General features: G+C 41.4%; 1 protein-coding gene across 1 annotated transcript in view; it reads right to left on the bottom strand.

The window, feature by feature from the left end:
- Spg11 (SPG11 vesicle trafficking associated, spatacsin) overlaps nt 1-13,909 on the bottom strand; it is a 100,322-nt gene that overhangs the window by 7,000 nt on the left and 79,413 nt on the right. The window contains exons 30-34 of the mRNA XM_045156991.1: nt 12,417-13,167; nt 4,354-4,493; nt 2,333-2,531; nt 1,844-1,981; nt 214-347 (exon numbers count right to left, since the gene is read on the bottom strand). Of these exons, the coding sequence (XP_045012926.1) occupies nt 214-347; nt 1,844-1,981; nt 2,333-2,531; nt 4,354-4,493; nt 12,417-13,167 (1,362 nt within the window). The remainder of the gene's footprint in view (nt 1-213; nt 348-1,843; nt 1,982-2,332; nt 2,532-4,353; nt 4,494-12,416; nt 13,168-13,909) is intronic.

The following is a 13,909-nucleotide window of genomic DNA, read 5'->3' as shown; positions in this document are numbered from 1 at the left end:
AGCCTAACTGCTCCTTTCAAAAAATGCCCCAGAGGACAGGTGTGGTGGCACACACCTGTAAGTACAAGGCCACCCTGAGACTACATAGTGAATTCCATGTCTGCCTAAGCTAGGGTGAGCCCCTACCCCAAAAAATCAAAAGCAAACAACAACAACCCCCCCCCAAAAAAAAACAAACCCAGGACAGAGGGTGGGCTTCAGAAGACTACTTACCACCAGTCCATACTCCTCATTGGGGGCCAGGTGATTATCTGTAAGCATCCGGGCAGCCTGTAAGACTCTGATGATGCCCTCCATGTGGGATGTCAGGGTGAAACAGTGATGGGCCAGGATCAGGAGCTCTGTGGCTGGGTGGGGAGGACACTGATATAAGATGAAATTGTAACTCCTGGTTACCTTCTGCCTGGCAAGAGGGTGAGGGATCTGCCTGAGAGAACTGTCCTCCAAGGGCAGCATCAGCATGTTAAAAATAGCAAAGATTTCCCACAAGAATACATGGTTTTAATTATATATGAGAAAGACTGTGTAATCATTAAATTATATATAGACTTCACAATGTCATGAAAAATGTTAACAATAGCATATAAAGTTAAAAATGTATCAATATTTTATGCCTTATAATGCCTTTGTTTTTGTGTTGCCCAGGACTTTAGACATACTAACTAAACAAGTATGTTCAACCACTGGGAAATATCCTTTGCCTAGTATACCCCTACTCTTGCAGGGAAAAGGTATTAGATAAAGCCTCCCTATTGAATGCATGTAATGAATTAAACATTGTGAAAATGAATGGGCTTTGAAATCAGACTAGTTTCAAATAGCACTGCTCTACCACTCAGTGATTTATTTTATTTTATTTGTATTTATTTATTAGAGAGAGAGAGAATGGGCACACCAAGGCCTCCATCCACTGCAAATGAATTCCAGATGCATGTGCCATCTTACGCATCTGGCTTACGTGGGTCCTGGGAAATCAACATATATATATATATATATATATATATATATATATATATATATATATATATATATATATATATATATGTTTGTCTGTTTTTTGAGGTACGGTCTCACTGTAGCTCAAGCTGACCTGGAATTAACTATTTAGTCTCGGGGTGGCCTCAAACTCATGTTGATCCTCCTACCTCTGCCCCTTGGGTGCTGGGATTAAAGGCATGCGCCTCCACGCCCGGCCTCATATTTTTGTCTTTTAAGACAAGGATTTGTTTTACAGCCCAGGCTGGTCTGAAACTTAGGAAGCTGAAGCAGGATTGGTGTAAATGCTTGGATTACCGGCAAGAACCACCAATCCCAGCTCTGTCTCTGTCTCTGTCTCTGTCTCTGTGTGTGTGTGTGTGTGTGTGTGTGTGTGTGTGTGTGTGTGTGTTGCTGGAGTGCCAACCTTAGGGCTGGCAAATATTCTGCCATTGAAATACAGCCCCAGCCCTTGTTTCATTGAGATGAGGTTCTCATACAAGCTGGCCTAGAACTCTCGATTTCCTGCTTCAGCTACTGACTGTTGGGGTTATAGGAATAACCAGCTCATCTAGAGGTTAATCAGCTTCTCACAGCTTCTGTTTCTTATGACACTGAGACAATAATATCCTCATTTGTAGGATAATATAGAATCAAAGGTTACCATTTTCTGTGCTTTACAATTTTAGAATACTTTCCCATACCTCTTTTTTTTTTTTTTTTTTTCAAATAACCTTATAGTTTTCTACAAGAACTTACAAGCTATAGTGGAGGGGTAGGTTACAGAATAAGAACAATGACCCAAATCCTGTTGTGGAGACCTGTTTAGTTAGGTTCAATGATGTAAGAATAGAAGTCAAGAACTTACTGCAAAACAGTTCCCCATGTGGAACTGAGGAAATCTTATCCAACAACTTCATGCCTACCAATGTGCGATCTTGGCATAGGGCAGTTAGCTGAATAAATGTTTGACTTTCCTCTGCTGGGTTGATTATCTGCTTTTGTCCTGTATAGGAAGATGTGGAGACAGGCTGTGAGTTGGGAGAGGACCAACAGCATGATGCCAGGAAGACAGTTTTGCCCAAGCCTGGGACCAGGAAGTAATGCTGATGTAGCTCTCTCTAGCTGTTCCACTGCCAAGCTCTCTGGTCTAAGAGAAGGCAGAGCTTCTCTAAGCATGATCATAAAACATTACAGAGCAACAAAATGAATAGAATGTATTCTTTTCCAAGAATAATCTGGACTCCAGAGAGCAATATTCAAATTTTGTGAACATAATGCCCAAATCACTGCTATTGGGAACCTGAGAATGAGGTCTGAGAGGTTGGGAAGACCTAGACGGTTTAGAAGATAACACCTGTTCCCTCTGATGGTTTCAGCAGCTCTCGAGTCACCTCCTCAGCCACTAGTTCAGCCACAGTGTCTGGCTTGAGGCCCTGGGTGCTGATGAAGGCCTGAGCTTGTTTGCATCGATCAGGCTGCTGAGAGGCCAAGATTGCCCGAAGCATCGCTTCACCATCCCCAGCTGCAACAGCTGCATATGAACAGCCCAGTTCCTAGAAGTGAAAGAAAGCCAATCATTTCTAGAAGCTAGGTGAAAACAAAGGTGACTTTCTGAAGTGCCATGTGCACAGACTTTTGTTTTGTGAGCTTAAAAATCCTTCACCCAGGGCTGGAGAGATGGCTTAGCAGTTAAGGTGCTAGTCTGCAAAGCCAAAGGACCCAGGTTTGACTCCCCAGGACCCATGTTAGCCAGATGCACAAGGGAGCACAGGCATCTGGACTTTGTTTGCAGTGGCTAGAGGCCCTGGCATGCCCATTCTCTCTCTGTGTCTCTCTACCTGCCTATTTCTGTATATCTCTCAAATAAATAAAAATAAAATATTTTTAAAAATCCTGGGTTGGAGAGATGGCTCAGTGGTTAAGCACTTGCCTGTGAAGCCTGAGGACCCTGGTTTGAAGCTTGAGTCCCTAGGACCTACGTTAGCCAGATGCACAAGGGGCACATGCATCTGGAATTTGTTTACAGTGGCTGGAGGCCCTGGCACACCCGTTCCCTCTCTCTATTTGCCTCTTTCTCTCTGTCGCTCTCAAAAAAAAAAAAAAAAATCCTTCACCCTGGGTAAGAAATATAGAAGAAGCAATTAACACTTTTAGTCCTTTCATCAAAAACAGAACTGGGCAGAATTGTCATCAGAAAACATCAGTTAAGTTGCCTCCACTGAGCTTTTTAGTCTTTATAAAATGTAAGAAGGAGCCGGGCATGGTGGTGCACACCTTTAATCCCAGCACTTGGGAGGCAGAGGTAGGTGGATTCCCATGAGTTCGAGGCCATCCTGAGACTACATAGTGATTTCCAGGTCAGCCTGGACTAGAGGGAGATCATACCTTGAAAAAAACAAAACAAAAATGTAAAAAGGGGGAATAAAATACACTTCCCAAATAGCAGCTAAATCAATTTCAAAAAGATGTCTTGGGCTAAGCTTACCTGCAAAGCCTAAGGACCCAAGTTCAATTCCCCAGGCCACATGAAAGCTAAGATGGCACAAGCTTCTGGAGTTAATTTGCAGTGGCTGGAGGGCTTGGCATGCCCATTCTTTCTCTCTTACAATAAATAAATAAGCCTCACCATGCTCTGGCTTTTTATTTTTTTCATTGTAGCCCAGGGTGACCTGGAGTTCTCTCTAATCACAGGCTGGCCTCAAACTCAGCAGTCCTCTTACCTCTAAACCACCATGCTTGGTGTGGTTTGTTGTTGAGACAGGGTCTTACATATCCTAGGCTGGTCTCCAACTTGCTATGTAGCCAAGGATGACCTTAAATTCAATCCTGCCTCCAGTTCCTGAGTGCTGGGATTGCAGGCATGAACTACCATACTCTACTTGTTTGTTTTGGTTTTGCTTTCTCAGACAGTCTCACTCTGTAGCCCAAGCTAGCCTCAATCTCCTGAGTGTTGGGATTCCAGGCATGCACCATGCCTGCTGACTTCTGTTTTTATATGCATTGCACTCAATATGGAGTGTCTCATGAAATCTAGAAGAAACCCTCATAGTCAAGTTGCCAGAGACCTATGAAAGTGAAATCTCTTGCCCTAGCTTTCTGGTTGGGTGAGCTGCAGCCAAGACTCAAACTAGTATGGCATTTAGCCTACTGTCCTCCCTTCTAGTCCCCAAATGGGCCAACATCCTAACAAAAGCTCGTTATTATCTGTATCCTTGTGGTACTAAGGATCACACCCAGGGTCTTGGACACACTAGGCAAGGGCCGTACCACTCGCCCACATCCCCAGCCCTCCCAAGATTACCATCTCAAGAGCTGCTGAGGACATGTTCCAGGTCCACCTCCCTCACTCTCTGAGTGGGCTCCTGTGGCACATACCTTGGCAAGTTCATACAGACAGAGGATCTGCCGACAGTAGTTCTTCCCATTGAGGCACTTGCTTGTCAGAGTTTTCAGAGTCATCACTATTTCGTCATTGGGTGGCACCATCACAAATGATTGACTCTCCAAACTTGAAGCTGAAAGCAAACAAGTAAGGCTGGCAGGAAAAGGCCTCTCTTCAGCTCCCTGTGACTTCACGTCTCTGTGCACAGCTCTTGGCACTAACAATCCAGGACGGCCTCTCCATCCCCTCTTCTGACAGGGCTCCACCTCAACTTCTTTCATCATAATCTTTCAGAAACCCCATCCAGGATTACTTCAGTGGCCTCATGGCTACTTCAGACTCAAAACTACACTACTGCTCTACAGATCAACTACACACATACTCCTCCCCACTTTCTCCTTGTGTCAAACAAGTCAACAGATTGGGCCGTCTATCTCCAAAACCTCTCCAGTCACTGCCTTGGTTACCACCTGACCCTTGTATCTCAGTCCTGCTGCCAGTTTCCCTTTTCCTTCGTCAGTCTTCTATGTACCTGTTTCTAAAAGTCAAATAAACTTTAAAAGGACGGCAAAATTAAAATCCACTTTGGATTAAAAAAAAATTTTTTTTTTTGGCTTTTCAAGGTAGGGTCTCACTCTGGTCCAGGCTGACCTGGAATTCACTCTGTAGTCTCAGGGTGGCCTTGAACTCATGGGAATCCACCTACCTCTGCCTCCCGAGTGCTGGGATTAAAGGCGTGCGCCACCATGCCCGGCTAAAAAAAATTTTATATGCAAGGAGAGAGAAGGTAGGAGAATGTGTACCAGGGCCTCTAGGCTGCTGCAAATGAACTGCAGATGCATGTACCACTTTGTGCATTTGGCTATACATGGGTACTGGGGAGTCAAACCTGGGTCCTTAGACTTTGCAGGCAAGTGCCTTAACCTCTTAAGCCATCTCTCCAGCCTCTCTCTCTCTCTCTCCATAATTATTTGATTTTTAAAATATATATATATAATTTTTTTGAGCCGGGCGTGGTGGTACATGCCTTTAATCCTAGTACTTGGGAGGCAAAGGTAGGAAGATCATCATGAGTTTGAGGCCACCCTGAGACTACAGAGTGAATTCCAGGTCAGCCTGGGCTAAAGTGAAAACCAACCTCAAAAAACCAAAACAAAATTTTATGTTTATTTATTTGAAAGCAGAGAGAGAAAGAAAATGCTGCAGAATACACATTCTTTTCAACAGTGCATGGAACATTCTCTAAACCATGTATTAGGTCACAAAGCAAATCTTAACAAATAGAGGAAAATTGAAACAATTCCTTGTACTATCTGACCACAATGGGATTAAAATACAAATCAGGGCTGGAGAGATGGCTTAGCGGTTAAGCGCTTGCCTGTGAAGCCTAAGGACCCCAGTTCGAGGCTCGGTTCCCCAGGTCCCACGTTAGCCAGATGCACAAGGGGGCGCACGCGTCTGGAGTTCATGTGCAGAGGCTGGAAGCCCTGGCGCGCCCCTTCTCTCTCCCTCTATCTGTCTTTCTCTCTGAGTCTGTCGCTCTCAAATAAATAAATTTAAAAGAAAATTAAAGGCATGAGCCGCCACACCCAACCTTAAAAAAAAAAAAAAAAAAGGAAGGTCACAAGTAAACAACTTAATGCTTCAACCTAGGCCTTAGGAAAGGAATAATGCAAACCAAAAATCAGTAGATGGGAGGAAATATTAAAAATTAGTGTGGAAAGTAATGAAGTGGAAACCAAAAAACATCATACAAAGTATCAAAGAAACAAAGAGTTGGTTCTTTGAAAGGATAAATAAGATAAACCCTAAGCAAATCTGACCAAAAGAAAGAGAGGCGATACATATTAATAAAATTAGAGATGAAAATGACACCATAACAATATATACCAATGAAATTCAGAAAATCATGGACATACTGTAAGAACATAAAGTCCACTATGTTTAAAAATCTGAAATGGATGACTTCCTAGATTTATATGACATACCAAAATTAAATCAAGATGAGATAAACCATTTAAACAGACCAAATCAAACAGATCAAAGCAGTTATAAAAAATCTGGTTTGGGCCAGGCGTGGTGGCGCACACCTTTAATCCCAGTGCTTGGGAGGCAGAGGTAGGAGGATCGCCGTGAGTTCAAGGCCACCCTGAGACACCATAGTGAATTCCAGGTCAGCCTGGGCTAGAGACCCTACCTCGAAAAACAAAACAAAACAAAAAAAAATCTGGTTTGGAGAGATGGCTTAGCAGTTAAGATATTTGCCTACAAAGCCAAAGGACCAAGGTTCAATTCCCCACGACCCATGGAAGCCAGATGCACAAGGGGACACGTTCATCTGGAGTTAGTCTACAGTAGCTGGAGGCCCTGATGTGCCCCTCTCTATCTGCCTCTTTTTCTCTCCTTCTCTCTCTTCTCATACATATAAATTAATTTTAAAATCTCCCAAGCAAAAAGCAGCACAGGCCCAAATGGACACAGTGCTGAATTCTATTAGATCTTCATGCAAAAGAACACCAATGCTCCTCAAAGTTTCCCATAAAATAGAAAAGGAATACTACTAAACTCCTATGAAGACAGCATCACCCTGATACCAAAACCTGATAGAAAACAAAGCAAATTACAGACCAACCTCCTTCATGAACATAATACTGGAAAACAGAATATAAGGGTATATCAGAAAGATTATTCACCCCAACCAGGAAAGTTTTATCCCAGATATACAGGGATGGTTCAACATACACAAATGTAGAAATGTAATATATCAATGGATTGAAGAACAAAAATCACATGATCAGCTCAATAGATGCAGACGAGGAATTTGACAAAATCCAACACCCCTTCATGGTAAAAGTCCTCAAGCAACTGGGAATAGAAGGAACATATCTCAACATAATAAAGGCTATTTACAGCAAACCTATAGCCAACATTATACTAAATGGAGAAAAACTCCAAGCATTTCCACTAAAATCAGGAACAGAGAAGGGTATCCACTGTCCCCACTTTTATTTAATATAGTACTGGAAGTTTTAGCTATAGCAATAAGATAAGAGACACACATAAAAGATACAAATTGGAAAGGAAGAGATCAAATTATCATTATTTGCAGATGATATGATTCTATACATAAAGGACCCTAAAGACTCTCCCAGGAAACTGTTAGAGCTGATAAGCATGACTACTGCTATGTAGCAGGATACAAAATAAACACAGAAATCAGTAGCTTTCTTATATGCTAATAACAAATGTTCTGAGGAGGAAATCAGGGAAATACTACCATGCACAATTGCATCAAAAAAAAAAAAGTACCTTGGAATAAACCTAACCATGGAAGTAAAGGATCTATCTCTACAATGAAAACTTTAAAAACACTCAAGACAGAAATTGCTGAAGACACAAGAAAATAGACATTCACTGCTCTTGGATTGGAAGAATCAATATTGTAAAGATGTCAGTCTTACAAAAGGAATCTATCTACACATTTAATGCAGTCCCAATCAAAATTCCAGTGGCATTCTTCATGGAAATTTAAAAAAAAACCTAAAATTATTTTGGAAGTACAAAAGAAACCTCTAATAGAACAATTCTAAGCAACAAAAGGCTGGTGGTATCACCATGCTTGATTGTAAGCTATATTTCAGAACCATAGTAACAAAAATAGCTTGGTTCTGGCACAAAAACAGACATGGAGATCAGTGGATCAGAACAGAGGACCCAGATGTTAATCCAGGCAGCTACAGCCATCTAATTTTTGACAAGAATGCCAAATATCTTCATTGGAGGAAAGACAGTCTCTTTAACAAATGGTGATGGGGAAACTAGATATCTATGTGTAGAAGAATAGACCCTTATCTCTCTCTATGTACAAGAATCAAGTCCAGATGGATCAAAGTCCTTAATACCAGACCTGAAACTGCTAGAGGAAAAAGTAGGAGAAACACTTCAGCATCTTGGCCTAGGCAACAAGGTTCTGAATATAACCAAGTTTCTTAGCAAGTAAAACCACTAACCAACCACTGGGATTTCATGAAATTGAAAAGCTTTTGTACAGTGAATAGAGTATAGAGGCAAACTACAGAATGGGAGAAAATTTTTGCCAGCTATACATCTGACAGAGGATTAATATCAGGATATAAAAAGAACTCAAAAACATAAATGATTAAAAAAAAAATCAAATAACCCAATCAAAAAATGGGCTGTGGAACTAAATAAAGATATCTCAAAAGGAGAAATACAAATGGTCTACAAACATCTAAAAAAGTGTACTACATCCTCAGACATCAGGGAAATACAAATTAAAACTACTTGAGTTCCATCTCCTCACCAGAAACTCTGAAACTGCTAGAGGAAAAAGTAGGGGACACCCTTCAACATATTGGTCTTGGCAAAGACTTTCTGAATACAACCCCAATTGCTCAGGCAATAAAACCACAGATTAATCACTGGGACCTCATGAAATTACAAAGATTTTGCACTGCAAAGGACACTACGAATAAAGCAAAGAGGCAACCTACAGAATGGGGAAAAATATCTGATAGAGGATTAATACCTAGGATATACAACGAACTCAAAAAGTTAAATAATAAAAAATCAAACAAGGCAATCAAACAATGGGCTATGGAGCTAAATCGAGCATTCTCAAAGGAAGAAATATGAATGGCATATAAGCATCTAAAAAATGTTCTATGTCACTAGTCATCAGGGAAATGCAGATTAAAACTACATTGAGATTCCATCTCACTCCTGTCAGATTGGCTACCATCATGAAAACAAATGATCATAAATGTTGGCGGGGATGTGGAAAAAGAGGAACCCTTCTACACTGCTGGTGGGAATGCAATCTGGTCCAGCCATTGTGGAAATCAGTGTGGAGGTTCCTAAAGCAGCTAAAGATTGATCTACCATATGACCCAGCTATAGCACTCCTAGGCATATATCCTAAGGACTCATCTCATTTCCTTAGAAGTACGTGCTCAACCATGTTTATTGCTGCTCAATTTATAATAGTTGGGAAATGGAACCAGCCTAGATGTCCCTCAACTGATAAGTGGATAATGAAGATATGGCATATTTATACAGTGGAGTTCTACTCAGCAGTAAAGAAAAATGAAGTTATGAAATTTGCAGCAAAATAGATGGACCAGGAAAGGATTATACTAAGTGAGGTAACCCAGGCCCAGAAAGCCAAGTGCCACATGTTCTCCCTCATATGTGGATCCTAGCTACAAATGACCGGGCTTCTGAATGAGAAGGAAAAAACTCAGTAGCAGAGGCCAGTAAGTTAAAAAGGAGATATAAAGGGAGGAGAAAGGAAGGGAGGAGGGTACTTAATAGGTTGGTATTGTATATATGGAAGTAGAATGATTGAGATGAGGAGGAGATATGATGAAGAATGGAATTTCAAAGGGGAAAGTTGGGGGGGAGGGTATTACCATGGGATGTTTTTTATCATTATGGAAAATGTTAATAAAAATTGAGGGAAAAGAAAAGAAATGACAGGGCTGGAGAGATGGGTTGACCCAGCTGCTTTTTAAATATATATATATATATATATGTATGTATTTTAAATTATTTTATGTATTTATCTCAGAGAGAGGGAGAAAAAGTAGGAGAGAGAGACAGAGGCAGATAAAAAGAGAATGGGTGCATCAGGACTTCCAGCCACTGCAAACAAACTGCAGATGCATGTGCCACCCTGTGCATCTGGCTTATGTGGGTCCTGGGGAAATCAAGCCTGGGTCCTGGGTCCTTTGGCTTTGCAGGTGAGCACCTTAACTGTTAAGAAATCTCTCCAGCCTGACCCAGCTGCTTTTGATAAAGCTGGCAATAGTTAACAGTTTTCTATGCAGAAAAAATCTGCCATATAACACAAAATAGATGCCATTACATAAACACATTTTCAAAAAATTGATGCCAGGTGTGGTGGCACAAGCCTGTTAATACAAGCACTTATAAGGCAGAGACAGGAGGATCGCCATAAATTCAGCTTGGTTACTATCAGGTTCCAGCCAGCCAGAGCTACACAACAAGATCCTGTCAAGAAAAGAAAAAGAAAAAGCCAACAAACCAGTAGGAATAAAACTCAGTAGCAGAGGACAGTAAGCTAGAAAGCGGATGCAAAGGGAATAGAAAGGGAGGGAGGGGGCACTTAACAGAATGGTATTGCATATGTGTAAGTAGAAGAACAGATTAATGGGGGTGAAATGAGTCAAGATAAGAGATTAAGTAAAGGAAAGGTGGAGAGAGAGGTAATTAAAAGCTGAGAGGATACAAAGACATCATATGGAAATCTACGTTTTTGGACAATGGCATACCCAGAAGCCATAGATTGTTACTAGAAAATTCTCAGTGCCAGGGATGGGATACTTCCTAGTAAGTTGTTGGCAAGGGAGGTCACTGATAACCCCAAATCATTACAGGCCATTGCTGAGGCTTTTGTATTCCCACCAAGAATAGATGGTAAGACTACTGCTGAAGACTCCACATACTTAGGCTGCAAGCTGACTGAGAAATCTTACTGGAGCTGAACTGGAAACCTCCTCTATGCAGACCAGCTGACAGAAAGCTACGCTGCATGCAGTTCAATGGGAGAAAGAGAAAACACCAGTGAAGATACTCAACAATGGACACTGCTAGCCTTAAATTTAGCCAGCAAGGATAAATGAGCAAACAGGTGCAATAGTGGCATGTCTGTTATGGAGGGAACCAACTGCTCTCTAATTGGACTGGAGACCCATTCTAAAAGAGGGAATACATCCCTGATCCTGAAAACCTACAATAGGGATAGTCATGAGCCCTAGGAGTGTAATGTCTGCTGCTGTCTGGCTAAATGTATATACTATGTTCACCAAACTGCACGTTAATCACTTCTCTTAATATTCATACTAATATATTAATGGTACTCTCACTTTTGGTAGAGAACCTTCTCTTTTCAGATGGCAGTGACTTTAGGATGACTCAGAAGGCACCAATGTGCTGAGAACAAGTGACAGAGGAGTGAAATATCTCAATCACACCTTCCAAGGCTCAGGGTCTATTGCCGAAGAGGTGGTAGAAAGAATGTAAGAGCCAAAGGACGGGTAGGACTCCTTACACAGTGTTCCTCCAGACCCAAAATGGCCTGGATATCCATGACCTCACAGTGCCTGACACTACCTACACAAGACCATCATAATAAGAGGAAAAGATCATGACATCAAAATAAAAGAGACAGATTGAGAGGGGGAAGGGATATGATGGAGAGTGGAGTTTCAAAGGGGAAAGTTGAGAGAGGGAGGGAATTACCATGGGTTATTGTCTACAATTATGGAAGTTGTCAGTTAAAAAAAAAATTAAACCTAAAAATGTAGGTGAAATAGAAACATTCCCAGGAAAGGAAGAAATGACAGAAAAAAATCAACAAAAAAAAAAAAATGAAAGAAAAGAAAAAAACTAAAACTAGCCAGCCATGGTAGTGCACGCCTGTAATCCCAGCACTCAGGAGGCAAAGGGAGGAGGATCGCCTTGAGTTTAAGGCCAGCCTGGGACTACTACAGAGTGAGTTCTAGGTCAGCCTAGGCTAGAGTGAGACCCTACATCAAAACAAAACAACAAAAACTAATAACCTGTTGCTAGCAAGGCAGCTCTTGAAGGGAATGCTTCAGACAGAAAGTAAATGAAATAAGCAGGGCATTCTGGAAATGGAAGAAGAAAAAGTTTTGAGTATATGAGTAAATCACAGATCAAACCAAGGAATCTATAGTCAAATTATTAGAAAAAAGCAAGTTTAACAAAGTTATATGATACAAGATTAACATGAATACCTTATTTCTGTATACTATAGATGTACAGTTATAATCATACTGCATAGACTAATGGTCAGTGAACTAGCTACAAGCCAGATGGAATCTCTCCTATTCAGGTGAAGAGATAGACGTTTGTTACTTCGTTGACTACCTTTTGGTAGTTTTTATGGCCCTTTACCTGAGTGTAACTATTATGTCACAAGGGATCTTTCCCTTTTTGGCACCAAGTGGCAAAGTGGGCAAGTGAGGGCAGTGTGACTTCCTTCACTTACTGCTGTGGACTTTCCGTAGAGCAGTGTCAGGGTTCTCCTCTTCCTCAGGCAGCTCAGAGCTTTGAAGGAGAGCACAGATCTCTGGGTGCAGCTCATTCACACTCGCCTCTCCCAAGGCTAGGGCTCTGCAGTGCAGCACCAAGGCCACATCTTGATGATAGAAATGGAAATACTGGCATACTCTACTTGCTTCATGCACACAACCATCATCCAGTAGGTGCCCAATCAGAAAGTTCAAAGATTCCTGATCTTTCCAATCCAATCTCTTCTCACAAGTCTCTTTGGATGGAAGGCCATTAAGTTCTAAATATTTTGATGTGTTCAGAGCAGTCAACCTGGAGGAAGAAAACTCACTGGCTAAGCTATCAAAGGAAAGTTCACCATTAGTTGAAATTGTCTGTCGAGACAATCTGGTCTCTGTTTGCTCTCGATTCCCTCTGAGGGTTTGCTGGCTGATACGGCAGATCCAGATCTGTTTCTCTAGCTCCTCCAGCTTGTCCAAGGGAACTGGGTCCTCCTGGGCAAGCCAGTGCCCCGCCAGGGTGAGCAGCAGATGGCACTCCTCCATGTTGCTTTGTCCAGCTGGGTGGTCACAGGCCACAAGGGCCTGGGTAGAAAAAAAGGAAGAAGCTGCTCTGTTTGAAATGGAGTTTTTCTCAAAATTCTCATGGCATTTTTTCCAGAAGTCAATTCTTGCTTGTTTTAGAGACCAATGTTCAAGGTGTTTTAAAGTCTGCATTTCCTGGATTATCTATGAAAGTAAACAAAGCAAATTCAGCCTTTTTAGGATAAAGAAGTATCATAAATATGTATCATAGTTACTAAAACCAAATCATATGAGAGAACATGGGACTTGATAATATAAGAAACATTAGATGACCCTAGAAAGTTAAAGTATGAAAAATAATTTTTAATTTATCTAGTTGAATGAGGTTCAAGAGAAAGCTAGCTTCTATTTAATTTGATTCAAATGAAAATAGTGATAGTGCGTTCTGCAGACTGTGCTTACTTTAAAGCATATCTTCTTCAATAACGAACATGCTAAGCTTATCCCTATTAAGAGAGCAGATGCTGCTGCAGAATCACCATGCTGCTGTGCAGTGTCAGGGATAGAGCCTTACAAGCCCCTGCTGTGACCATTAGAACACAGACTGCTGCAGGCAGAGGCAGAAACATGGCAACCTGATGGATGGTCAGTAACTTCTGGTGTTTTCCTAGCCCTCAGCATACAGCAGTGCAAGTCATGCCCACTTGGTAGCAAGTCCTTATCTTTAGTTAGACCCCTCCCTTTAAAAGTCTACCCAAGTAAGGAACTTCCTTTGTCCTGACAGCTTTGCTATCGGCCAACTCAATCTCAGCTTTTCCCACTACTGGTGACTGGTTTTAATAAAGGTATTTTCACCTGAAACTCATTTCAGCACCTCTAAAGAACTGAGTCAGAATAGTCCTCCAATTTATTTACTTATTTATTTTTAAATTTTTGTTTATTTTTA

The sequence above is a fragment of the Jaculus jaculus genome, chromosome 8 (assembly GCF_020740685.1).
Source record: "Jaculus jaculus isolate mJacJac1 chromosome 8, mJacJac1.mat.Y.cur, whole genome shotgun sequence".
NCBI classification, from domain to species: Eukaryota; Metazoa; Chordata; class Mammalia; order Rodentia; family Dipodidae; genus Jaculus; species Jaculus jaculus.
Note: the sequence above shows the minus strand (reverse complement) of the source record. Positions and strands in the feature narration are given on the sequence as shown.